Raw genomic sequence first — 27,993 nt, 5'->3', positions numbered from 1 at the left:
AACACCTGGTGTGGAAGAAGAAACAGCTAAAAAGAAGATAGTCGAAAATATTAGAGAAGTTGGAAAATTTGTTTGTTGGAGAAAATAATTCCGAGAATGTATTTTCAAGAAAATCGACGTATTGTAACCTTGAGTGTTTTATGTAGATCAAAAATTTGTTGACACAAAACACCCAAATAAATATTCCTTAATATTATATTATGATTATTAAAATTCATTTTGCAAAGTGAACATTATTTATTCGTGGACGTAGAAAGTGACAGAAGTGAAAGATACGCGTAAACGAAAATTCATATAACTTATTTATTGACCATTGAGGTATGTAACACCAAGGTAATTAAGAAATTATGCTTTTGAGTTCGATAAACATACTTTATTGAAAACTTACATATATATTTACAAAAACCAAACTTTGTGACATGAATAAAAGTTTTTAACAAAAAGAGAAAACAATGCCAATAACAGAAATACAGCTAAAGTAGTCATAGCGGTATTAAGTTAAGTCAGATCTATTAATTCAATTGGCTTAGCTGGAATTTTTTCAAAATTAACTACATATTGGTTTTTGACAAGAAATTTTATTGAGAAATATGTAACGATGTAATGATTTTGTGTCAATTAGTTTCCCAGTGTAATACTCTATACTAGTTAAATCTTAAATACTTGATAAATTTACCGGTATGTACGAGTATCTTGACATGTAAACCGAAACAAATAAAGCTATTAATTATATTCAATTATTTTCAGCTTTAAGTGGTTTTGAAAGTGCACATATAGCGCTTAAATACCTAAAGCAAGCTATTCGGCACAAAGTTTCCATTAACTTAAAACAAAAAAAAACGTTAACTTCGGCTGCATCGAAGTACAAATGCCCTTTACGGGTTCAAGTGAACTTCTTTTTGATCGGACAATTTGTATGGCAGACATATGCTATAGTCGTCCGATCTAAATTGTTCGGCGATTGTATTGAAGATACATTGGCAAATTAAAAAGTTTGCCATACAAGAATTTGATTTTGATCAACCAGTTCCTATGATAGTTATAGCTACATCTGTTCAGGGTATACAAATAATTTTTGCCTTTTGAATAATTTAGTGCTTAATTTCACCGCTTACATTTAGTGGCATATATTTTCTATTTAATTTTTATTGTTACTATTTTCTCCAATTATAGTGCAGCGTATCGGCTAATTAAGTACTAGCGCCTTCGTGGAATATTATATTAATCGCCCATAGGCACCAATATGTTGTTATTACAGTGCAAATTTATCAGCTGTTAGTATCCGCAGATACAACTGAATAAATTATTTTTAAAATATATGCGCATGTATATGCTTGTGCTAAAAAGCGTAGTTGAGCCTTAGTTAATCTGAAACTGGCAAGAAAATATATAAATAAATATGTATAATATTGTAATCTTGAAGGTTGTACTATATTTTATCGTTGCAGACTCTTGTAAAATGCAAAAAAAAAATATAATTTTTCGATAATTCATGTACATTTGGGCTTAATCCTCTCATGGCATTGCCACTGCATTGATACATTTCTTATATGTATATTGATACATACATATGTATGCATGCCGTCGTGCGTAAGCATTGTGTAAACATACATACTTACTACATCGAACAGGTCAAAAACCTTCGATGCAGCGAATGTATTTTTATAAACGCATGTTGGTTAGAGCAATGTTGATCTTTTTGCTTTATAATGGCAATGCATATGCACTTCAGTTTGTGTTGCGCGCATTGTTACTTGCGAAAAAAAACGCAATCGTCTACATTTCCGTGCTACATCTTAGCCAAAGCAGTTGTGAGATTATAACACTATGTACATATATATGCATGTACATATCTAGATATGTTTGTACATTATGTTTACAAATATCAGTGCTATTTTTGATACATGGGAGCGTCCCTGATGTAATATTTAATGCATGTTTTGAATGCGTACGATGCGTGCAAAGTGGTCCAACAGCGCAAATGTGTCTTTAATTTGATTCTATTATATCTAGCAAAGGGAAGAAAAGAATATTAGGATGTGCGAACGAAGAGCACTTCAAATTAGCAATGCCTGTTTATAGAAAGGACAAGAAATTGGCAGGCAGCCATATTTTGAGAGCAAAATGCCAAGCCTTTATTTGTTGTAAGCAGAAAATCAGGGGTTTTAAAAAGCTGCACACCGCTTAGATATAACATTTATGTTTTAGCTAATTTTTAGTCTAGTACTGCTTTGCTCTCATCCACCTAAAATGTCAATTATAGTCAATAGTCAAATCAGCAAGTGGAACGCATACGTAATGATATCCAGTCGAGGGCTGTCAACTTAGCAGAATTATCGAAAGCTATTTGTTGTTCAAAATTTTTTGGGGAATGTTTTCGTCAGCTACAAAAACAATGACAAATCTATTTGGTGTATATTTTGTGTGATACAAAAACATCAGAAACAATTAGTCAACAAATTTTATATTCTAGAATGGCACTAACCTCTACGAATGTTCATTATTCAATTCCCACAACAGCCGGTTCTGCGATACCGGATTTTATCCGGCCAAGGGCTGTTATTTCGACGATCTAACCCTGTTTGGATCGGTAAGTTTTAGATTAAGTTTGTCGTCACTGGAGCAACGCCTAGCAGCAGGGTTGCTCCGTATCCTCCTGACCCGTGCTGGCATCGAGTCCAACCCGGGCCCCGAGGTATTCTACTGCTGCGTATGCGCAAAAAGGCTCCATCCAAATTCCACCTCGGTTAGGTGCAATACATGCAATGGATGGAGCCATCTTAAGACCTGCTCGGGCCTTAAGACACACAGGGAGTGGACCACGAGTTACGTGGCCCCATGCTGTCAACGCAATAATGCGACATCTGCCTCAACGGCCGTGCAACCTGCACCATGTTCGCGCACTGCGCTGCCACTCCAGTCGAGTGGCCAAAATAGGACCTCCACGGTCCTAAGGAGCTCACAAAGACAGCACAACTCCCAATCTGACCAACCTCCCCTCCCCCACCTTCATCCAGCTCCAATCCCCGTGCGAGAACCACACAGCAACTCCTGGTTCCTCGCACAGTCTGTTCCGTGTGTCAGACCATAATACGCCGGAATGTCACATCAGTCAAGTGCAATTCTTGTACTGGCTGGTGTCACTTTCTGTCGTGTTCTGGCCTGCGCACCACACGAGAGTGGAGTGCGTCGTATGTTGCCTCATGCTGTGGGAGTCTGCCCCCGCAATCACAAACAGTGGCGTCGCCAACCAACACCATAGTGCGACAACCGCCCATGCGGATAGCACAGCTGCAACAACCACCACCTACACGCACCCCACTCACCCCCAGGATCACGACTGGACACCCGCGACAAACGCGACTCTTACAATTTAACTGCAACGGACTCCAGAGCAAGATCGAGGAGATAGTTGCATTTATGAGCCGGGAGCGCGTAACGATAGCTGCGGTCCAAGAAACCAAGTTAAACAGCCGCTCAGATCTTCTGAGTTGTGCAGGTTTCAACGTTTTACGTAAGGATCGCGAGCGAGATAATGGTGGAGGCCTAGCCTTCATATTGCACAACACCGTGCAATATCGTCTAATCGATGTTGACATCGACCGCAGGGACACTACCCTAGAATGTCAGGGAATAGCTGTCCGGTCAGGCGATGTCGAGCTCGAAATATTTAATATATACATCCCCCCAGTTACATGTTGCCCAACAGGATATCACCCGAATATAGATGCGCTACTTCGTGGTGAAAACCGTCTGGTGCTAGGCGACTTTAACGCGCATCACGATCTTTGGCATTCCTGCCTGTCAAACGATCGTAGGGGGATGGAGCTGGCGGAACAGATAGACGATTCGACATTCTGCACAATGAATGACGAAGCCCCCACCAGAATTATGGGCACCTGTAATAGCTCGCCAGATATTACCATCGCTAGCGGTGGTCTGATAAATAGTATAACCTGGCGACCTATGCTAACTCTTGCATCAGACCATCTGCCCATAATTATCTCGATCGAGAAACCTCCTGACTTTATTTCTGTGGATAACCGCACCTATGTTAACTTTAACAAAGCTAACTGGGTCGGCTTCACAGAATTTACTGAGAGCACCTTCAACGCACTATCCATTCCTTCGGACGTCATCGTTGGCGAGCGTCAATTCCGCAAGGTGATCGCTGCTGCTACAGCTCGCTTCATACCGGCTGGAAGAATAGCGGAACTCCGCCCTAATTTCCCAGCCGAAGCAGCTGTATTAGCAAATGAGCGCGACACCTTACGCCATGCCGATCCCTGTGATCCCCGAATAAGGGATCTCAATTTGGAGATTCGGCAAATGGTAAACCATCATAAGCGGACAAAATGGATAGAGCACCTGAAGTCCTGCAACCTCTCCACCGGTGTGAGTAAGCTTTGGACTACTGTCAAGGCCCTGTCAAATCCGAGGAAACATGACGATCGGGTTGAAATCCAATTCGATGGCCATGCCTCCTCGGACCCGAAGAAGTGCGCGAGCTACTTTAGCCGGCAGTTTATACTGCACCCTTCGACCGACAAGGCCAAACGATGTGTTACCCGACGGTTGCGCAAAATGCCAAAAGACTGCGCACCACTTACTTTCACCGATGAGGAGGTTCAGAATGTCATCAAAAAGGCGAAATCGTCTAAATCCATCGGCCCTGACGGAATAAACATGCTGATGTTAAAACATCTAGGCCCAACGGGAGTAAATTACCTCACCAAGGTCCTCAACCTGTCGATATCCACTCTTCAAATACCCGATGTGTGGAAAGTCGGAAGAGTGGTCCCACTACTGAAACCTGGGAAACCCGCCAACAAAGGGGAGTCTTATCGCCCGATAACTCTCCTTTCCCCAGTAGTGAAGACACTTGAGGCCTTGTTACTCCCGTCATTCACCCACCACCTGAGCCTAGCAGACCATCAGCATGGTTTCCGTAAAGTGCACAGTACCACCACAGCACTTAGCGTCATAAACGCCCAGATAGTTCATGGCCTGAACCAGAAGCCACCCTGCGAGAGGACGATCCTCGTAGCGTTGGACTTGTCAAAAGCTTTTGACACAGTCAATCACGCAACGCTACTTGAGGACCTGGAACAATCAACGCTCCCTCCAGGGTTGAAGCGGTGGACCATGAACTACCTGAGCGGTCGACACTCATCCGTACTATTTCGAGGTCAAAACTCCAAACTCAGGAAAATTAAACAGGGGGTTCCGCAGGGCGGTGTCCTCTCCCCGCTTCTGTTTAATTTCTACATTTCGAAACTCCCCCAGCCACCAGCGGGTATTTCAATGACCTCGTACGCAGATGACTGTACGATATTGACGTCGGGCAATGGAATCGATGGCATGTGTTCAAAAGTAAACGGCTACCTCTCCGATCTTTCTCGCTTCTTTTCTGCAAGGAACTTAACACTCTCCACCACTAAATCCACAGCGACCATCTTCACCAATTGGACGAAGGAGTACAGACTGGACCTGAACATTTCAGTCGATGGCACAAAAATTCCGACAGTAAATAACCCTAAAATTTTAGGCGTCACTTTGGACAGTCTGTGCTCTTTCACTCCTCACACGACCGCGATAACTGCCAAAGTACAGAGCCGCAACAAAATCCTCAAGTCGCTTGCCGGCAGCTCATGGGGAAAGGACAAAGAAACGTTGTTGGCAACATACAAGGCAATCGGCCGGCCGGTCCTCAATTATGCAGCCGCAATATGGTCGCCTGGATGTAGTGACACGCAGAATAAGAAGCTCCAGACTTGTCAGAACACTGCACTCCGGACTATCACGGGGTGCCTCTTGATGTCCCCAATCGAACACCTACACAGCGAGGCCCGTATGCTTCCGGTTAAGGAACATAATGAGCTCCTCTCCAAGCAGTTTCTGCTGGGATGTTTTCGCAGAAACCACCCCTGCAGACGCCTGCTTGCAGCGGAGCAGCCTCCTAGGAACATCAAGAGGTCCTTCCTTGACTACGTCGACGACATCAGACAGCACGTCGACCAGACTTCGGACGCAACTAACTTCAGACAAGCACTGACCGCCATTCACAGTGGAGCCATTAACACCTTCACCGACTCCCTTTCAGTGAATGGCGTAATACGAGTCAAACCACCACCCATTGCAGACACAGAGCTCGAGTTGCCTCGCGAATCTAGAGTGACCCTCGCGCAACTTCGTTCTGGATACTGTAGCAGGTTAAACTCCTACCTATCCAGAATAGACCCCGACATACTAAACACATGTCCTGCATGCAATGAGTCTCCGCATGACACTAACCACCTCTTTGCATGCCCTACAAACCCCACTCATCTAACACCCCTTTCCCTATGGTCCGACCCCGTCGAAACAGCTCGTTTCCTGGGCCTTCCGTTAGATGACCTCGACGACAACGAATCTAGAATTTATCACCCAAACGGGGATTAGATAATCGTTATAACAACAACAACAACAATGTTCATTATTAAAATTTACTCAATAAAATATTAATCAATAAGTTTAGTTCAGCTGTTTCGAAATTTTTATACCCTGAACAGGTTACCATGAAGTTTGTAGCACGCAGATGGAAATGCCTAGGACCCTATAAGGGATTTGACAAATTATCATTACGAAATTTGACATAGATTGTTGGCCAAAGCATAGCTACAATCTCCGAAGATTATTTCAGATCGGACCACTATAGCATTACAAACTGAGAGCTCAAAATTAAAATAAAAATCTCTTTATCTCTTTTTATGCTATATGTGAAGGTAATTATAGCTTCGGTGTAGCCGAAGTTAACGTTTTTTTATTGTTTGGTATTCTCAAGACATCATTTTTGTAATACTCGTACAACCATCCGGCATAATTTTATCTACTCCCGAAATTTCTGGTTCATTAAATCAGATATTTTCTTTTCAACAAAAAAATGTTGCATTATTACAAAGTATGTGTAAGGATATGTACTATTAAAACCATTGTTCAAATAATTGTGTATATCAGATCAGTATTAAGTCGACTTACCCGTTTAAACTGTCACTTTGAATAATAGATAAATATTTTTTATGGAATACCGTGACATTTGTGGCGAACAGGTGCAACGTCGTTCTGTAAAAACCCGCAAAAAATAAAATAATTCAACTGCGAACAATAAAATTAAAATAAATAATTTGCTTAAAGCCGACATTTTTAATTTTCTTAAAAAATTCGACATAATATCGCACAAGTTGCAGAAGGCATTCTTTATGCTCATAAATTTTCACCTAACCATAGAAATGTATGTAGCTGCATTCATACATTTATCAAATTGGTATTAAAAAAAATAATTAATATATATTTTTTGCAATTTTTCTCTGCACATTTAAATGTTATTAATGGGTTGTCTTAAAATGACCTAATATATGCAGGGACACGGCTGTCACTCAACTTGTGTGGGAATGACCTCTTGTTTTGATTGTGATTCTTTTGTTTTTTTGTTCTTTTAAACAATTTCCATTTCTAGATTATATTAAAAATCAAAGACACCTGTCAACAGCTCAATTTACAGTTATAGTGAGGAAAATTTCACCGAAACGGTTGGAAATTTTCACACGGCCTTATTTGATATATGTATGTATACATATGTCAGTTAATAATCGAAGGAATAATAAGATTTTTGATAATAATTTCGATTTTTAAAGCCTTTTTTTTGGTAAACTGCCATTTTGTCGAAAATCTTAATTTTGACTAGCCCTTCGATCATTACTTGTATTGATTTACTGCTATTATAAATATTTATGGTTTTTGAGTTTGAGATAGTTTTAAGCAGAAAGATCAAGCTTATCGCCAGACACCTTTTTCGAAGATCCTCGTAGAAATCGGTTACGTGATCATGGGAATTCAATATTTTTTAAAATTATTAAAAAAAAAACTTTTAAATCGTATGTCTTTTTTTATACCTCTACAGCTATCATAGACCACAAAAAACATTATTATCATATTTGCTTCAAGTTCAAGTCTGAAGAGGTTAATCATCGATGATTTAAGTACATTAAAATCTGTAAATGTACAATATTTTTAATTATTTATTAAATAATATGTCACTTCAACAAATTTCCACGAGAAAACGTGTTTTGTCTGATTTGCTAATGGATATAAGCCTCTTAAATATTTGTTCCCACAACAGTCGCGTCTACGTAACCGGAATGGACCCGGATTTTTAACTGGCCAAGGGCTGTTACCCAACAACAACACCTACACAGTAATTGGAGAATGTTTTCTTCTGATTGAACAACAACAAAAACAATTTTTAAATGTATAACCTGTTAATAAAAATTTTCGCAATATTTGTATTATTAATTTTTAAATAAATTTTTTACAACTTCTTTACGTGCATCCGGTTCGTAAATGGTATATATTATACAAATGATTGACAAACAGCTTAATGCATTTCATTTCGATCAGACATTTCTGCCGTTGCCACGTCATTATCTAATATCTACCGTATAATGTAAAAGTATACAAAAATTTATTTTTAAACTCATTCAAAAATACTAAAATAAATGGGCGAATTGTACGCAGGCATATGAAGAAACCTATTTTGATTGAAGACACCTGCTTTTCTATTTAGTTTTATTGCCCGAAGTGAGCATCGTATCAATTAAGTTGTAATTTTGCATAAAATATTCATTACGAACAACCGAATATGTTGCAATGCTTACTCATTAGCTAACTAAATCATCCATCTGTGCTAAAAATTGAAAATAAAATTGCAATTTAAAAATACTGCACAATGCTCTCAATGAGTGTACTTTTCTGGCGTACAGTGGAGCAAAATCAAAATTTCTTTGTAATATATATTTGGCTGTAGTAAGAGCCTTATTGACATTTAGCATATTTTATTCTAGTATATTTAATTTTTTATTTCGCAAAACCGCTGAACACTGAATTTTTAATACTAAAAAATTGTATTCAAATTCAAAATATGCACAGTATTTTAAGATTCATTATTGCATACCAAGTTTTTGCATCAAGCGCCGTCATTTGCAAAACTCAGTCGCCCGAAACGTCAACGTCTGCTGAAAATACTTTTTGACGATAATATGAAGTGACAATTAAACGAATCATCGCGCATTTGAAATGAAAAACGCAATTCACACAAAACCATAAACATATGACATAAATTGAAAATTTTGCTGTCGGAAAAGAAGTTAAGTATAGGAAAATCTAATGGAGAGCGCAATTGCTCACGCTGAAAATCGAACGCGAATATTTGTCTATTTCTAGAGAAAAGTTTTCCCCGAGTCTCTGACAATTTGCTGCATTCATACATACATACATGTGTAAATACTATGCAAATACAGCCGAGTTCATACAAATGTGTCAACATGCTTACTCAAAGAAAAATTTCGTTAACTGACTTTTGAGATTTTTGACTTATTTGTATAAAATTAGTTAAGAATGTATTTTAAGTAATTCTGAAACAGTGTCTGTTAAATAACAAAAAAAATTTAATTTTGCGTGCATCCAAGCTATTATATCCTTCACAAATAAAAAAATTCCGTGCAAGAACTTTATTTTGATCGGTCAATTTGAATAGCAGCTATATGCTATAGTGGTACGATCTGAACAATATGTTTGGAGATTGAAGTCTTGTCTGAATAGTAAGCTTTGCCAAATTCGTAAAGATAAAAATATCAAATAAAAAAGTTTTCCATACAAAGACTTGATTTTGATCGATCACTTTGTATGGTAACTATATCAGATATTGGTCCGATATCGGCGGTTCCGACAAATAAGCAGCTTCTTGGAGAGAAAAGGGCATGTGCAAAATTTCAGATCGATATCTCAGCAACTGAAGGACTAGTTCGCGTATATACAGTCAGAAAGACAGACATGGCTAAATCGACTCTCAGCTCGCCACGCTGGTAGGGTCTCTCACTTTTCCTTTTAGGTGTTACAACTTTCAAGGCAAACTTACTCTATGGAGGGTATAAAAACAGGCATATTGGATTTCAAAGTACAAAATATTTAATGAAATATACATTTTTTAATATTATTACTCTATCTACAATATTTATGTAAATCTGTAAAAAAAACAACGAAATTTAATTTTAAAAAACTCAATATTCTCAAAAGTGTACTTATTTATAAGCACACAGCTGTCAATCTACGCCATTTCTTTGTATAAAAATGAGCGAACGGAAAATGGCACCGTATCTCCTTCGAACAACTGATGAAATGGCTCGAAAATTTTTCAGATTGGAAAATTCAAAAATTCGGCACATTTCGGTTTCGAAGCTCGGTCCGTGCGAATGGTTTTGCGGCAACAAACGATTGGCGCTGTTTAAAATATGTGAAAGGGTGCGCGTGTGTGTGTGAATGCTTTTCTTTTGATTTTGCGCAACAAAAACAACAACGCGACGCGGCGGCGCTACGGCAAAAAGGCGTAACAGTAGTGTGCACGTAATTTTATGTGCTAAACATACATAAAAAAAATATATAAATAAATTTAATACAAAATATTAGTGCTACCACCTGCACAAAAAGTGCATGAACGACGTTTTTGAGGAAATTCATTCAAATATTGTGTGCGATTTTGGAAAAGTGAGTTCAGAAATAAATGCATGCACTCGTAGTAACAGCAATTGCAAATGCGTCGCTTTCGTAATCACTGAAAATTTAGATACGCTTGAACTTACGAAAACACTTGTGGTTTTTTTTTTATTTTATATTATATTCATGCAAGCCCAAATCAACCAAAAAAGCCGCATTTAATAAAGTATAAAATAATTGTTTTTCAAATATTCGTAGGCGTGTGTGGTGCATGAAAAATATTCATAAAATATCTGCTTTTAAAAATAGCATGAAAATGTGTGCTCCCGTTGGTGAAATTGTGTCGCCACAGAGCACGGCGGCGTTGAACGGTGTCGTGAAATTATCATAAAAAATAAAAAAATGAAACATTTGGCTTTTAAGCAGCAGGCGTACTCATGTTCGGTTGTGTGTGTGATTTATTTATGAGTTGCGAATTTTCGAAATTTTTGCTTCGAAAATTTTAAAAATCTTTTCTGATTATTTTTGACTTGAAAACGACACAGTCTGTGCTCTTTATATGCAACAAAGTCATATTTTCTAAAACAAAAAAAAAAATTAATATATATATATATACAATATATTTTAGTGCTCGCGAACTTTTGTTAAGAAAAAATCAGAAAATTTAATTTCGAAAATTTTGAAATCGCCTAAACACAATTCGCTCATAAGTTATGCCGGCCGCAAAGTACATATATGTATTTGTGTGCAGACGCGCAACCCACTAACCGAGTAATATATTTAAGTTTTAGTATTTATTATATAGCGTATGAAGGCTAGAAATTATTAAAATGTAAATGCACAAGTGTGACTGACCATGTTCGAGAGTTTTCAGATTGTTAGGGTCCGATTTTAGCGCGACCACCACTTGTCAAAGCTATTTGTATGTATGGTATGTATGTGTATAAACATTTGGTCAATACGTAGATATATATGCATACATACATACATATATATATACAATTTTATATTTATATTATATATAAAACTGGCATATACTTGTAGCTAGCAGACTCTTAAAATTAACCAACGCCTCCAGACCGCTTTCAACCACATTCAACCACGCGTCTTCTCTTACCAGCAACTCGCAAAAAAATCACATAAATATACACTGGGCAGAAAAAGTCAAGGTACCATTTACAAACAAAAATAAATTGTTGTAAAAAATAACTTTATATACTTTTTTTAAAAAAAAACCAATTTATTTGATATTCATTAAAGGACATTAAATATTTAGTTTTATGAAAATCAAAGTGTTTAAATAGCCGACAGTAACATACTTGTATAAACAAAACAAAACATACGGATAAAAAAAAATCCATTAGAAAAAGTCTGCGTACAAGGTACATAAGTCGAATAAAGTTATTCTTCCTACGAATTCTTCTTAAAATCTAACGTTTTAAAACTTCCGCTAAGGGTTTTGGCATGGAATAGACAAGTTTAGAGGTAATTGTGCGTTGGCGAACTTAATGTACCAGTGAATCTCATAGACGCTATTTAGGATTAAAATCTGGTGATTCGGGTGGTGTTCGAAGCTGTTTGGAAACGTAGAGTTAGTAAATCTTAACTATGTCTGCTGTATGCTTCGGGTCGTTATTCTGTATAAAATAGGAGTCACTATGATATATAATATATTACTTGTATTATAATAGACTAATGTTAAAGCACTTAATATGATGATTGCCAAAAATTTAGTATTAAAGTTATTTTTTTTTACAAAAAAAAAAAAAAGATATAAGCGTGTACGCAAACTTTTTCTGACGAGTGTACGTACATACGTACATATATAATATGTTTGTTTGTAGATTATAAAAGCTAAAAACATTTAGCGCCAGAAGTATTAGTATCGAAAGTTTCTTACATCTCGCTGCTGTTTTATTTTTAGTCTTTAAATCAGCGTTTGTTTTTTGTTTTGCTTTTTTACTTTGCCAAATTTGCATTGATCATTGCATGCTTTTCTCTGGCGTGCATGTAAAAATAACTTTCTTGGGCGTCATTATTTTTAGCACATTTTCTCTAAAAAAAAAAACATAAAACATGCAAACATTTGCCCAAATGTTTGGTATATTTGTCTTGCTTGAAACTCTATCGTTGAAATTCACTGCAAAACTAAGTTTTTATACCGAGTCTGTACTTTCATAACGATTACAAAGTTTTTTCATATATTATATGTTTATACGTACAAGTATATAATATTTTTTACTTCATGTGATAATTATAAGGTTACCAGGTCAGCATCAATAACGTGAATTACGTTGACATTTGTCAAGTGTCAAAATAAGCAATGGTTTTATGAACGTCATTATTTAAAAACACACCCAAGCAATTGTAACCACTTTTTTAATTTAAAATATTTATTTATGTTTCATATACCTGTATCGAATGGAGAATATTCTCTGAAAATTTGAAGTTGATCCTGCAAATAGTTTCGGAGATATGAGCGTATTTAAAAGTTTTTTTTTTAATTTAGCGTAATCGGATCTTTAAACTTTACACATGTTTTTTAGAAACACTATTTGCAAAGTCGGAGAATAGAATTTCTTCAAAACGGTTGGACTCATCAAATGTGCATTCTCACATGACCTTCTTAGATATATTTGTCAGGTAATGAGTAATAAAATTGTTGACAATGATTTCAATGTTTCAAACCACTCTGAAGTAAATTTTGGCACAAGAACAGTTTTTCCTTAAGGTCGCCATTTTGTCAAATTGATTGATCTATTGTAATATTGTTTTTTGTTTTTGGATAAGACATAATTTTAAGAAGAAAAAACTTCTTTATCGCCACACACCATTTTCGGTGGTCCTCCTGGAGATCAGCTACGGGGTCAAGGGAATGCGAAATTTTTTTTAACGAATCGCCGATTATTAAAGTATATTAAATTCTGTAAATGTACATTATTTTTTATTTATTTATTAAATTAAACGCCTCTTCAAGAACAATTCACAAAAAACGCGTTTTTACTGACTTTCAAGTATGTAGATACATATACATATATATTTACGCGGTCAGTTAAATATTTATCTGATTTTTTTTCTTAATTTTGCAAATAGAGAGAAAACAAATTTCAAAAATGTTTCTTTTTTCAGTCGAAGGAAAAATGCCCTTTACCAAGTGTAAAATTTCGAAAAAACAAATTATTTTTATTTTTTGCATATTTCTATAGTGTATACCTTAAAATATAACATACTAAAATTTTGATTGATTATTTCAAATATTTTTTGAGTTACAGTCTTCCAAAATGTAGCCCTTCAGTTCAATCTGTTTATCGTTCAATGTGTTTTTCTTTTTTTTTTTTATAACTCGAAAACAATGCATTCAAGCATTACAAGCTTTAAAGCCATCGGATGATTGATCTTCCAGTTATAAAAAAAGCTAAAAACGGAAACTCACAGGAAAATGTACAACTCTGTAGGTATTATTGTTAGCTTCAGCGATCTAAGAGGAAAATATTTAAAATAATTTTAAGTTGACTTGGAAGCGTTTCCAAATAAATATTCTGCTTTGAAATTGAAGATTAGACTATCAGCTAGAAATCCGAATGAAATATCAAAACAGACAAATAGAAAATTATGAAAGACTTTCTATTTACTAATAATTCGGTAGCCACATAGTTCTTTAGTATTAAAAACGATCGTTTAGAAACAAATATGTTTAGAAAATATTGCATAAATTTACTATTTTTGCTATATTTCGCATTTGTAGTTTAACGCGAAAACTAATAACCGTTATGTGTTCACCATGTGATCCTGTTTTTTTTTTTTTGAAGATAAAATGTTTAATAATTAAATTATTTCGGTTTCGATATCCATCATGCCCTCGACTATTTTTGAAAAACTACTAAGCATTTGTGAAGTAAAAAAAAGTACTTAGATGGTGATCTGCTGAAATTAGCTCTTAATAAAGATGACTGCCTTGGCCAAGTGTTACTAAATTGTAGTAAAAAGCGATAGAATTTACATACATACCATCTGATCAAATTTTACCCGGACTGGTCCATTTAAACTGCACACGCAACCCCAACCGATACATTTTTCTTTCCTAAAATAATACCAACCTTTTAATGTTCGTGTGGAGTTTGATCTGCATACATAAGTATGTCAAATAGAATAGTTTGGCAGCGATTTTATTTGCGACGCAAAAATTTTGTCTGGCGATTTTACCATGAAAAAAGAATGGATTGAAATGTTTGCTAGAAATTTCGTGTTTCCAATGGAATCACGGATTCGTTGAAAATCTTGCAGAAGTGTTTTGTGTAAACTACTTTATCACGAACACAGGTATTTGAGTGGCATAAAGCATTCAGTAAAGGTCGTAATGACAATAACATCAAAGAGTGAGGACCATAGGACCTCCACATCTCTTATGGATCTACTCAACACAATTTAGTCAATGTTTTCGATGTGATGCGTGGTAATGCTAAACTCTTACAGAAAACCTGAATCTTTTGCAAAAGTGACGTTGAGTAGAGATCGCAAAAGTGATGCTTAACAACTTAGCTGAAGATCCTGCATTCATCATTCACATTATTACTGGTGACGAGACGTGAAATTGTATAGACAATTGGATTAAGCGTTGGCATGCTTGTACTTGTATTGACTCAGAAGTCTTTGTTTTTTTTTTGTGTTTTTGAAGCGATGATAAAGACTTATGTTATTTAATACGTAAAAATGTTTGTTTTCGGCATAAATTTCATCAGACGATATTTTATTTTTAATTATGTAAAAAATTTTCGTCTCTAACCACAATTTTGAAAACGTATTCATATTATAACTTAAAGGAATAAACACGAAATTTTACAACCACCACTTAATTAAGCACTATTTTTGTACCAAATTATTTTTTTATATTATGACTCAGCCAATAATATCAAAAGTTCAGCTAAATAAATACAAATGGGTGTATGTATGTATGTATGGTAAATAAAAACAAAATGACGATTTATAGCAACATTTTAGCAAAACTATTCCACTGCCCACCAGGTATAATAAAATACATTTTCCGTTTCTAAAAATACAAACGAACACATGTGTGGACTTATTTGTTTATATTCGTCATTCAGTTAGACAAAATGGAAAGATTTCATGTTAATTTCATTTTTCGCGCGAACTTTTACAATTTTTTACAAGGATTTCTAAAGTGATTGGAAAATTAAAATTATTATTCAGCAAAGAAGAAGAAAAATTGTATAAAATGGAAAACTTTTTATGTCACGTACTACATGCATGTATGTTTGTAAATATCATAAAGTGCATAATAATATAACCTATACCCAAAAATCAATACTTGAAAATTATTAATTTAGCTTCAAGGCCGCACACATATGCACAGCCACCCTTTGGGCTATAAATTTGTCGCCGTTCCGCATGTTTGAATTGTATTCGTATGTGGCGCATTTTAGTTGTGTTGTGTTGCATAGTTTGTCGGCGCCAGAGACCACCATCACCGTTACGTACCATATACCATTGCTGGCGTACTTACGTAAATGAGTGTCTATAGCAAGATTATCGTCCTGGCGGCCGGCCCCCAAGCGGCATTGATTAGCCTGCTGACGGTAGCGGAGCATGCCACTTAGCACATCGTCAACACGTTAATTTTTTTTCTTGCCACTGCAGTGCTTACTGAATAAAATACATGTATGCATACATAGGTATGCATGTGTGTGTAGTTGAAGTGCCACTTGTCGCCTCTTATATTGCAACGCTTTCGTATACATTTTCGCATATGTACTTACACATACATATATAGCTGTATACATATTTATTCGTATTCAATGTTGCTAACCACTTGTCTAATAAAAAAAAAAAAAAAAACACGCAAGTACACACCCACACGTCCTTCAAAAGTTGCCCTGCCACTCATTTATGTCCTCTTGCAGTTGTCTACATTTAATTTACGCTGGTCGTGTGACATTTTCAAGCTTGAAAAAATCATTGCGCAAAGATTTATGTGCAGCATATTTGTATGTGTGCCTATAATTATGACTCTTTGTGCATGTAGCTCCTAATCTAACAAGCTGCATAATGTTAAATTCTTTATAAACTGAATATCGCTTGTGCTATCATGTGGCATACGTGCATATTGCGAACCATTAACAGCATTACTTTTTTAGACGAAGATTCATCTCTTTTTAAGCTTTATGAAACCGATAGATTCTGAATTCAATTCACTAAAAACTCTAAAAGATGCGTAAATAATATCCAAATAACAAAAGAACCTTTCCGTTTCTGTTCCACAATAAAAGTTGGTGAACTTGCTTCAAAGGAACAAATCGTTGGAAACCAAGTCCTTTTTCTAGATACTAAATGAGAATTCTTCCCGTATTTATGAGCTAGAAACGCGCATAACATTTAACGTTATACCGCGAGTATTCCTAATATTATATACCACCTGACCAAAATTTACACGAACTGCCACCAAGAAACTCGTGACCAGTAATGATACGTTTGATGAATGTAGGGGCCTCAGCTACGTTGTCAAGCATCTCTTTTGCGTCGTCTACTCGACGTCGTTTTTGCAAAAGATTCAAGTATTTGGATACGAATCTAGCGTTGATGCACCTTATACCCAAAACATTAACCAAAATGTCGAGTCGATCTACAAGAGATGTTAAAATGCTTTGCTATTTCTCTAATGCCAACACGACGTTTCTCAGCATTGTTTCTTTAAAGAAACAGCTGCCGAGCACACACTTATCGACATATGAAAATTAAAGTGGTCAATTTTGATCAGATGTTATATTCCTATACAATCCTAATTAGATATTTACTGTGCGATAACGTGAAAAATATATTCTTTAGTCAAAATATAAGAATTCAAAGTACCAGTTCTATAATTTTAGCGAGAGAAAATTTATGCCAAAACACAGACGGATGGATGGACGGATTGACTTGACGTAATGAATTTCTCTTGACGTTCTGATTACTTTGATGAGAATTAAACTTACTTATTCAAGGATACCTATTTCAATATGAATCCTTTTTCGAGTTCCATTTCTGTGATATTGAGTTAATAGTGGTCCACAGAATGCAGGGTTTAGTCAAGGTGCTGTGACATCAACAGCCAATGTTCGCTAGTTGCGACCGGTCTGTCCATGGCTTCTGTCTCTCAGCAATGATATAATCTAAATATATCATATTTTTCAATGAAAATAGCAAATGGCGTCTCACAGCACTAAAGAAATACAGGACCAGAAATTGAAATGATAACCTACGTAACAGTTCTTACTTGGTTGTGGTTGTGGTTGTCGGGGGCGGATTCCGGACTCAAATTGACTTCAACCGTTAATATTAGACAATTTTGTAGAGCATTCAATTTCCTACAAAATGTAAGAAAACAAATAATTTTTTAAGTATTTCGAAGCGAGATATGAATTTTTCTATTTGATAATAAGAAAAAAATGGAAAACTGTTAGGCGTATGACCTTTCCTTTACAATTAAGTGCTCATATTCGGAGAGCCTTCCTTAAAGGCGTCTAACAATCAATTTTTCATAGTACGAAACGAAAAAAAACATACTTTTTTTTTACCCACCCTAATATATGGTATATATACTATGTACCACTTCCGTTAACTATTTTTTAGAGGAAGTTATTAATACTGCTACTTCAACAGAGAGCATTCAAAAAAGTAAATAAATTTTTCTGTAAACTTTTCCGTGATAAGTGTGTAACATTCATAACACACGTTACGGATGTCGTATACGTACATTCTTTTTTCGGCTACAGCTTTGTCTTCATGCTGAGAAATCTTTCGTACAACGCCAAATGTTCTGGGAGCGTAAACAAAGGAATACTGCTGATGCTATTGGCATAAATCTGTATGTAAGAGCGTTTATATGAAGTTATTGATGGACTTATGATCAAAATATTATTATATACATATGTACATATATTGTACATATACATATACATGCATTTACAACAATAATAAAATCGAGCTGAAAGCATTTTAAATCGAGTACGAAAATCTATATTATTTAAAATATAAAAATTTCGCAAAAATCACGAAATGCAGTCTTTAACTTTTATGTATGTATGTATGTAGTATATACATATGTTTGTATGCACGATTAAATTGTTGCAAATGGAGAATAATTCGAATTCGTTTAAAGTGTAGAAGGTCGAAAGACGTCTACAATTTGTTAAACGAAAAATACCAAAATGTATTATTCATCTAGTTGCAACAACAAAAGTGAGTTCTTGGAGGCACATGCATACATACATATATACTTGTATGTATGAGTCAGTAAAGCAAAAAAGAGAAAAATCCAAAATGAAAGTGTGAAGAAATGCCTACGCAAGTAATAGTTACATCTGTTTATATATATTATACATACATATGTTTATATCTACATACATACATAGGTACATATATAGCAATCGCAACGTGCACCCGGCACTTGAGTAGCTCAATAAATTTACCTCATATATTCATATGTGTAGTATATTTGTTTGTGTATGTGTATATTTGTTTGTGTATGTGTCTGTTTGTTTGTACACGTGAGTGCAGCCTTCGAAAAAAAGTCATCAACAAGACGTAAGAACACCTAATGGAAAGCAAATCATTACATTTTACATGTGTATTTGGCATTGCTGACGAAATTCTTAAAAACACATATAAACAAACAAACATATCCATATGTATGTATGTGTGTGCCATCAAAAGAATATTCATAAACATATTTATCTATTTAGTTACGATTTGTACATACGAGTGAGGTCGCTTGTCAGTTGCCACGTGAGGTGTTTCGCTTTTGTAGTAATGCGGTAATTTCTTCATTTGCCATGCTTGCTTCTATTTGGTTTGTTGCCGAAATTTTCCTCATTTGGCATATGGCCAAAAATTTTACCTCGACCTACAGCGGTTGCGACGCGTTTCGATATCGTGATTTTATTTCCTGTTTCTTTTTTCGCGGCTAATTTCTTTGCTTTTCTCGCAGTAAATCGGCGGTGTGCATTTACCGTTGACTGCCAGTTTGCACGCACTAGGTGTGTTTTTTGTTGTATTTGTTGTAAGTTTTTTTTTCTTTTTAAATTTTAAGTTTTATCTTTGTTTTTTTTTCAAAATTTTTTTTTTAATTTTTATTTTTTGTTTTGTAATTTTCTTTTAATTTTCCTTATTGTCTTTTATTTTTGTTTTCTTCAACAATTTGTTCAAAGTCATGCTGTTGCCATTATTTGGCCGCTCGTTGTAGCAACTGTTGCTGCCACACTTCTTTGATTTACATTGCCATTGTAATTATCCACCCACTTTTGCGCGTTCGTACTTCAACGAATTTCAATGGATTCGCAAAAACATACAAAAGCCGGATGTGTTTCAGAGATTTACATATTTTTATACATATGTACTTGTACATATAAAGTACGCAGAAAATATTATATATATTTACATATAAGTATAAACATAGGTACATATGAAAAAAATTCTCTCAGAAGAAAATCTGTTTATACTTTAACATTTGCATTTCATGATCTACTCCTAATGCCGTGACTTGATTTTGAAGAGTATACTCTATAAGACTATTTAGCCACAAATCTAGTATTAAAAACTATAATGAAAACATTTTGAAACAAGATATTTATAACTTTCGTCTTCCAAATCGTGCAAACCACTTAGGTTAACTGTATATTAAAGTGATGAAGTAGAACTCTACGCAAAAACCTTTTTTCAGGTACAAAGTTCGACATATTTGAGTGAAGAAAAGTATTGTTGTTTACGCTTCAAATTAATGAAATATTCGGAAAAAGACGCACAAGGAGAGTAGCTTTCCAATTTATTTTCGGGTTATTGGCAAACCGCACGAATATAATTAAAGACTCAATACAATGTTTACAATGAATTACAGAAAATTTAAAAATCCGTCAGAATAATCAAGAATTATATTTTATTATCTTTAGAATAGTAAAATTGAAAATACTCCAAATCTAAAGATTCCAGACCTTTTATGTGTGCAAGTATGTTGAACACGCTTATATTCTTACCTTTATATGGAAACTACAGTGATTCCAAAGAAACCCGTTAAATTTGTTTTAAACAATTTTCCGAGATTATATATGTATGTTAAAAAAGAGAGAGACGGGAATATAGATGAAGCTACTGATCCCTTCTTTGTACATACATACATACACTTATATGTATGTATATAGAAATATATTCTCCGATTTTCTTCCTTCATTTTTAAGAGGATTAAGTCATATTCTACAGGAGTGGAGACTGAATGTTAACTTTTTAATACCCATATTCCTTAATAACAAAGGTTTTTTGTAAATTTATTTTTTGTAGATTTCACCGTTTGCAGCGACATGGTCCAATTGGATCAAGAAAAGAGCACACAATGTGTAGTGCACGATCTTACACCCGGTTCAGAGCAAAAGAAAATAAATATTGTTGTGCGTTCACAATACACAATCGAAAAGGTGTTTCGCAATATAAGTACACAGTATCCCTACGAGGCGTATGATTTGTTACTACAGCCAAATGGAACGGAAAGTCCACTGGTAAGATTAAAATTTTAGGATATGTTTATCTGGAATTAATTTTTACTCACAATTGCAGCTACATTTGAATGCACGTAAAAACGAACTGCTTTTCGCCGCACCCGGCTTTTCGGCGCAGGAGAAAAATGTGCTTGTATTGCTGCCACCAGACGTCTGGGATGGTGATGTGCAGAAACGCTTCGATTTCACTAAAACATTGAGTAAAAAGAAATGCATTTCAAAGTCTAATGGGTCCACAGGAACGACGTCGCCGAAAAAGAGCACAATTAAAACAACAAAAACAGTTAAAGCAACAAGCGCAGACAAAGCTGTCAACGCAGTGAAAGCTTCAAGCACAGACAAAGCTTCCAACGGAATTAAAGATTCAAGCACAGTCGAAGCTTCAATCGCAGTAAAAGCTTCCAACGCAGTAAAAGCTTCCAATGCAGTTAAAGCTTCAAGTACAGCCGAAGCTTCAAGCACAGTTAAACCATCAAACGTCGATGCACTTAGCATTGAAGTTAGCACACCCCCAACTGTAACAAATGGTATTGATGCCAATAGTAGCACCGAAATCAACAACACAGCCAGCGGTGCAATGAATGGACACAGCGAAGTTGTTGACAACGAGCACAGCGCAAACCACAACAACATCAACGAAGTTATTGACATTATAGCTGACGAAAGCAACAAACACAACGAGAATATATTGACAAATAACATGATGAGCGATTTGATCGGTAGTGACGACGCTTCGTCCACCTTTGCCGAAGAGTCATTGCCACTGTATACAGCGACTGCCATAGCAAACACAAGAACCACGAATACCGCCTCAATGACGCATTCATTGAAATTGAGTCCACTCTCTGATCCAGAGCTTTTATCCGATGATGACTTGGCGTTGGGCGCTTCGGCCAGTCCCACCGAGACGGAACCTTTTGGTGGTGATGGCTTGTTGAAACTACGCAACACCTCACCACGTAGTCCCAAATATGGACCACTAACCGAAGGTGAAACGTATCAACAGATGACACTTGAACGTGATTTCACGCGTTTAGGCAAGAAACTGCAACCCATATCCGCTTCGGCTGTAATCAATACCACAGCTGCAACAGGCGGCAGCACAATGTCGACAATGAGTAGCGGTAGCAGCGCTAACGGTTATGTGGGCTTAGTGAATCAAGCTATGACTTGCTATTTGAATAGTTTGCTGCAGGCACTCTTCATGACACCGGAATTTCGCAATGCGCTCTATCGCTGGGAGTTTGATAATGACAACGAAGCCAAAAATATACCCTACCAACTGCAGAAACTCTTCCTCAATTTGCAGACATCAAAGAAATCCGCCGTAGAGACGACAGACTTGACGCGCAGCTTTGGTTGGGATTCAACCGAGGCGTGGCAACAGCATGACATACAGGAATTGTGTCGTGTTATGTTCGATGCGTTGGAGCATAAATTCAAGAATACCAAACAAATGAATTTGATCGCCAGTTTGTATGAGGGCAAAATGTTGGATTATGTCAAATGTTTGGAGTGCAATACGGAGAAGACGCGCGCCGACACCTTCCTCGATATACCGCTGCCGGTACGCCCGTTCGGCAGTATAGTGGCCTATGGCAGCATCGAGGAGGCTTTGCGTGCATTCGTACAACCCGAAACACTGGATGGCAATAATCAATATTTTTGCGAGAAATGCAACAAGAAATGTGATGCACATAAAGGTTTGAAGTTTAAGAACTTCCCCTATATATTGACGCTACATTTGAAACGCTTTGATTTTGACTATCAGACCATGCATCGCATCAAATTGAATGACAAGTAAGTGACTAAAGGCATGTGTGTAATAATAAGCACATTTTCCTTACATCCATATTTTATTTTCAGAGTCACTTTCCCGGAAATGTTGAACTTGAATAGTTTCATTAGTACGGCCGATCTGGAGAGTCCCGTCCCTAGCACTTCCACAAGCGCCGCCACCGCAAACACCATCCCCGGCAATATCGCAACTAATGGTTTTATACCCAACGTCGCAACTTCGACCAACGACGATTGCAGCACTACGGACAGCGGTTCGGCTATGGAGGAAGATTTATGCTGCAGCGGCACGGCCACCACAGCCAGCTCTAGTCAGCATGAAAATGATATGAATGACGATGATGAGGGCATCGATATGAGCACCAGCACTGATCATCGTATAAATAGTAGCAATGCTAGCGTTGAACAACGTATCAAACATGACAATGGCCCATATTTATATGAGCTATTCGCAATAATGATACATTCGGGCAGCGCTTCGGGCGGTCATTACTACGCCTACATAAAGGAATTCGATAACAATGGGTGGTACTGTTTCAATGATCAATCTGTTTCGCCGGTGAGTGTGCTGCATATATTTATATTTGTATATAAGCGTTAGTTTCAGTTAACTCAGGAAACGCTATTCAGTTTGCTCTTTGTCGAAGTTTTAATGGAAATATTTTTTAACAACGCTTTCAGCTGTCGAAATGAGTAAAACTGACTTCTTTTTAGTCTTTTCAAATATTGTTGCCACATATTAATAATTAAAGTGAGCTAAATATTGCGTAGCTCCTGCCAAAGATAAAGCATATTAAAATCTTCCGAATCTTTCGAAAATACAAAAAGTTGATTTTGATCGTTCAGTTTGTATTACAGCGATATACTATAGTCGTCCGATCAGAAAAATATAACGTTGCTCTGAACAAATATGTATGTAAAATTTCGTGAAAACATTTCGTCAAATAAAAATGTTTTCCATAAAGGACTTCAGTTTGATTATTAAGTTTATATGTCAGCTATATGCTGTAGTGGTCCAATATGCATGCTTCCGACAAATGAGCAGTCCCTTGGGAAGAAAAACAACGAATGCAAATTTCCAGATTGTTATCTCAAAAACTGAGGGACTAATTCGGCTATATACAGATAGATAAAAAGACAGAAGGATAAGGCTAAATCGACTAAGCTCGTCACGCTGATCATTTATATAATTATATATTTTATAGGGTTAGGTATAGTAAAAAAATTAATAAAATTGCTTCGTTTGGCACTTTCCCACCTCTTTCCCACCTGTTCGCTAACAAACATTTCCCCCTTTTATAGATAACCGAGGAGGATATAGAGAAGTCATTTGGTGGCGGTTCCAGTCGCGCTTACTACTCCAGCGTTTACAGCTCAAGCACGAATGCATATATGCTGATGTATCGTCAAATAGATGCACAACGCAATGAACGCGCGACAAAAAGCACCGATTTCCCCGAACATATCAATCAGCTATTGCCGAAATTGCATCAGGAAGAGGAGACACGTGTACCACGCAGCACTGGACGGCACGGCGTTGTCGTTTCCGACTTGTCCGTACAGGAGCTGATCAAGCCACGCGTTAGTTTCTACAATCCAGAATTGAAAAAGATAAAATTCACACGCGCCTATGTCAGTAGTTTCCATATAAAATCAGTGCTGGAGTCCGCCTATCAGTTGTTAAATGTGGAGAAATTTGCACCGCTATCACGTTGTCGTCTGGTCGTTTACAATGATATGGGTGAACAGATTTGTCAATCTTTGGAGCACATTAGTGATCCAACGCTCAGCGAATTGCGTCAACAAACGGACGGACCTTTGGAATTTTTGCTCGAAACCAGAGAAGAAGGTCAGGAATTTGAAGTTTACAAACCGGGTGGAGTCACATGGAATGTTTACATAGTTAATGTGGCAAAAATGCAATTGGATGGGCCACATCTGGTATATGCGCCGTCAAAAGAAGCGAACGCCGCTTTGTTACATTCGATTGCCGTACGCCTTAATCTAAATGAGAACCAATTGCTATTGGCCACAGTGAAGACTGATGCATTTGTTGCGCTGGACACAGCGTCATCAGAGAATGACACAGCTGAGGGTATGCAGCGGCAAGTCATAACGCAGGAAGATTTGCAAGAAATCGCGCAAGAGCAATTTAGAGGTTTGACATATATTTACCTAAATGTACCGAATACAGATGCGAGTACCTTGGAAATTTTGGATATACCCGCGCTGGAAACTCCTACAATTGAGGTAAAGTAATTTCATAATTTTATAATAAGCAGAAAAAAAACTTTAAGGCAAATTATTATCTCTCATATTCCAAAGGTTAGCACAGATGTTGTCGACGCCGTGCAAATGAATGCAAACGTCCTGCATACACTAAGTCCATCCAATAGTGATTGCACATCAAATCTTTCACAAAAGAGCTGTGCGCGCGAATCACCATTATTACCTGCCACTGCCGCTGCCGCCGGCACGACCACTTTGGCTGGGCAGGAATCCCATTCTGAAGATAGCAGTTTAAGTGATGGCGATCGCACCCTCGTCGAATCTTTGCACAATCGTTATGGTGGCGATAGTCAAATCTCATCGACCAATCATTCGCCTTACCTCTCCAGCCCTGAAGATGATGCATACAATAAAGCGAATTCGTTAAAACGCATACACGATCTCTTCCAAATGGCACCTGACCATGCAATGGAAACTGCCTCGATGTCACGCAGTAATACGCCACAATTCTTCTATGCTGAGAAAATCAATGCCGTGGATTGGATGACGATTTCGCCGCGAATTCTCAGTAGCAGTACCAATGACCCGAACGAGGAGTTGGGGCGCAAACCAACACATTCATATAAAATCATTGTGGATCCACGCATGAAAATGTCAACATTCATGCGACATGTTGAATCGCTAATCGGTGTACCATCCAACTATTTTAAATTACAGCACAAATACGAAGTCATTGACCTGATGTCGACAGTGCTCTTCGTCTGTATGGGTGAAACGTTGAGCGTTGAACTGGGGAAAGTGCTGCAGCCGGATGAAGACAAGGCAAAGATCTCATTTATGCGACTGTCAGAGTTGGACAACGATACTGGCAAATTGCCCTGTATATGTGAATGGGTGTGCAAGGCCAGCATGACGGTTGCCGAGGCAAAGAAAGAGCTGATAGCGAAATTGCATCGCATTGACGTCAAATATAAAACGCTTAATCTTAACAACTGTCGTCTATGGTTGAAGGGTGGCCGCAATCCTATTGAAATTATGGGCGATGATGAAACGTTGGGTACGGATTTGCGCTCAATGACTGGCGCGGAGGTATGCAAAGCTATTTGAAATAAATACATTTGTTTATTAACTAATTTGTGTGTTCCACTAACAGTTCCTCGTGCAAGAGTGTGAAGCTGGTGTTAGCCCACAGGTGCCCGCAGATAGTCTAACGATTTTCGTAAGACGTTGGCATGCCGACAAATTACAGTTGGATAAATTCCAGGAAGTTACACTAGAAAGTAAGTGCCACAAACAATTATAAACAATGTTTGAGCGCTAAAATGTTTTTTTTCCCATAATAATTGCAGAGGAAAGTGAAATAAGATCGGAGTTGGCAAAAATTACCGACATACCGCAAGAGCATATAGCCTATAGTAAGGTAAATAATATCGGCTGTACATATATTTTAAATTACAATTTGTTATCATTTCTAATCAAAATTTCTATTTTTGTTCTCTAGATAAACGGTTCTTTCCCATGCACAAACATTTCTCTTTTAAGTATCAACAGCACGCTTAGTTGGTTCTCAATACCGGCCACATTAAATAAATATCCACTAACGTCAACAGTCAGCGGAAATGTCTACTTTTACAAGTAAGTTTTGCTTTCTCTGTGTGCGCTCACTACAACGCCTAAATGTAGGCAATATTTTTCTTTAAACGACACTTTTGTTTTCCCCAAATGATTTTTCACCATGCTGTCTGTTGTTGTTGCTGCAAAAATCGCAAAATATAATTAAAACAAGAAAAAACGTTAGCTTCGTTTGCAGTGAAGTCCATGTCAAAGATACCTCATCAAATAAAAAAGTTTTCCTACAACACTTCATGTTGATCGTTCAGTTTGTATAATAGCTATATGCTATAGTGGTCCCATGTCACCGGTTCCGACAAATGAGTAGTTTCATGGAAAGAAGAGGACGTGTGCGTGAATTTCAGAACGATATTTCAAAACTGAAGGACTAGTTCGCATATATACAGTCAGACAGACGGACATGGCTAAATTAACTTTGCTCGACACGCTGATAATTTATATGTGTATTTTAGAGGGTCTTCGATTTTTTTTTTGGGTTCAGGGTATAAAAATATTATATTATTATATACATATGTATAAATAATTGATTTATATTCCACTAAACAAAAACTTATATATTCTACTCCCCTACAGAGATGTCACCAAAGCACCCAAAGAGCCAACAACCGAGGAGCGCCGTGAACTGGGCACTCGTGAAAAGTTACGCCTCGATCGTTTGGGCTGCATGTCAACGTCGCTTTACTCACCGCGACGTGAGCGTGCTCTCAAAATCTACCTTGATTCGCCGCAATCAACTAATAACAGTAGTACGACGTTGGCGTCATCTTCATCAAGCATATCGACTGTAAAAGCAGCAGAAGATTAACGGAGTTGCGAAAGCAAATACCAATAATTTTAAGAAAAAACCGCAACGCATGCGTATGTAGTTTTTCAGCTAGCGGAGGATTAACTCCTGTTTGTGATGATTTAGTGACAAAGCAGTTGAACGAGTATGTCGAGAATGCGTCTGGAAAAATGTAATATGTTGACTGATGTAAAAAAAAACAAAACCAATTGGCGACAAATGTATGACCGACAACATCATTGTTGGCGCTTAAGAAAAAGTGATATTGCAAATTTTCTTTTTGAATCCTTTTCTGCAGTTAAAAAACAAAAAAAAAAAAGTTTCTTCATTATTTTCATCAAATAAAAATAAAATAATTTAAAAAATAAGAAAAAAATGAAATAATACATACAATAAAGAGTCTTAAAACAAGCTTCATGCACTATTAAATAAGATTTGCTTGTTTGTTTTTTATGGATTTACATATATACGGAAACACTCTAGCGT

At 36.7% G+C, this 27,993-nt stretch overlaps 1 protein-coding gene across 5 annotated transcripts; it reads left to right on the top strand.

The window, feature by feature from the left end:
- The first annotated feature begins 25 nt into the window (after positions 1–25).
- Usp47 (ubiquitin specific protease 47) lies at positions 26–27,939 on the top strand. Of its 5 annotated transcripts, XM_036364768.2 has the most exons (11): positions 10,252–10,578; positions 11,572–11,696; positions 20,851–21,065; positions 21,124–22,865; positions 22,932–23,421; positions 24,165–25,112; positions 25,188–26,180; positions 26,245–26,371; positions 26,441–26,511; positions 26,593–26,726; positions 27,297–27,939. In XM_036364768.2, exons 3-11 carry the CDS (start codon positions 20,871–20,873, stop codon positions 27,526–27,528), a joined length of 4,932 nt encoding a protein of 1,643 aa, XP_036220661.2. In that variant the 5' UTR covers positions 10,252–10,578; positions 11,572–11,696; positions 20,851–20,870; the 3' UTR covers positions 27,529–27,939. The 5 variants fall into 5 exon arrangements, with proteins under 5 accessions (XP_069967270.1, XP_069967271.1, XP_014085114.3 ...); XM_070111169.1 differs by lacking the exons at positions 10,252–10,578; positions 11,572–11,696 and adding an exon at positions 26–318; XM_070111170.1 differs by lacking the exons at positions 10,252–10,578; positions 11,572–11,696 and adding an exon at positions 27–333.
- The last annotated feature ends 54 nt before the right edge of the window (positions 27,940–27,993 follow it).

This window comes from Bactrocera oleae, chromosome 6 (genome assembly GCF_042242935.1).
Source record: "Bactrocera oleae isolate idBacOlea1 chromosome 6, idBacOlea1, whole genome shotgun sequence".
Classification (NCBI taxonomy): Eukaryota; Metazoa; Arthropoda; class Insecta; order Diptera; family Tephritidae; genus Bactrocera; species Bactrocera oleae.
This window is presented reverse-complemented; position numbering and strand designations above follow the sequence as displayed.

Excerpts from the sequence above, each read along its gene's own strand:
- Usp47 (XM_070111169.1), top strand. The coding sequence starts at position 20,871 with ATGGTCCAATTGGATCAAGAAAAGAGCACACAATGTGTAGTGCACGAT. Across the intron at positions 21,066-21,123 it reads ATGGAACGGAAAGTCCACTG|CTACATTTGAATGCACGTAA; the intron begins GTAAGATTAAAA and ends TCACAATTGCAG. Across the intron at positions 26,727-27,296 it reads GGAAATGTCTACTTTTACAA|AGATGTCACCAAAGCACCCA; the intron begins GTAAGTTTTGCT and ends ACTCCCCTACAG.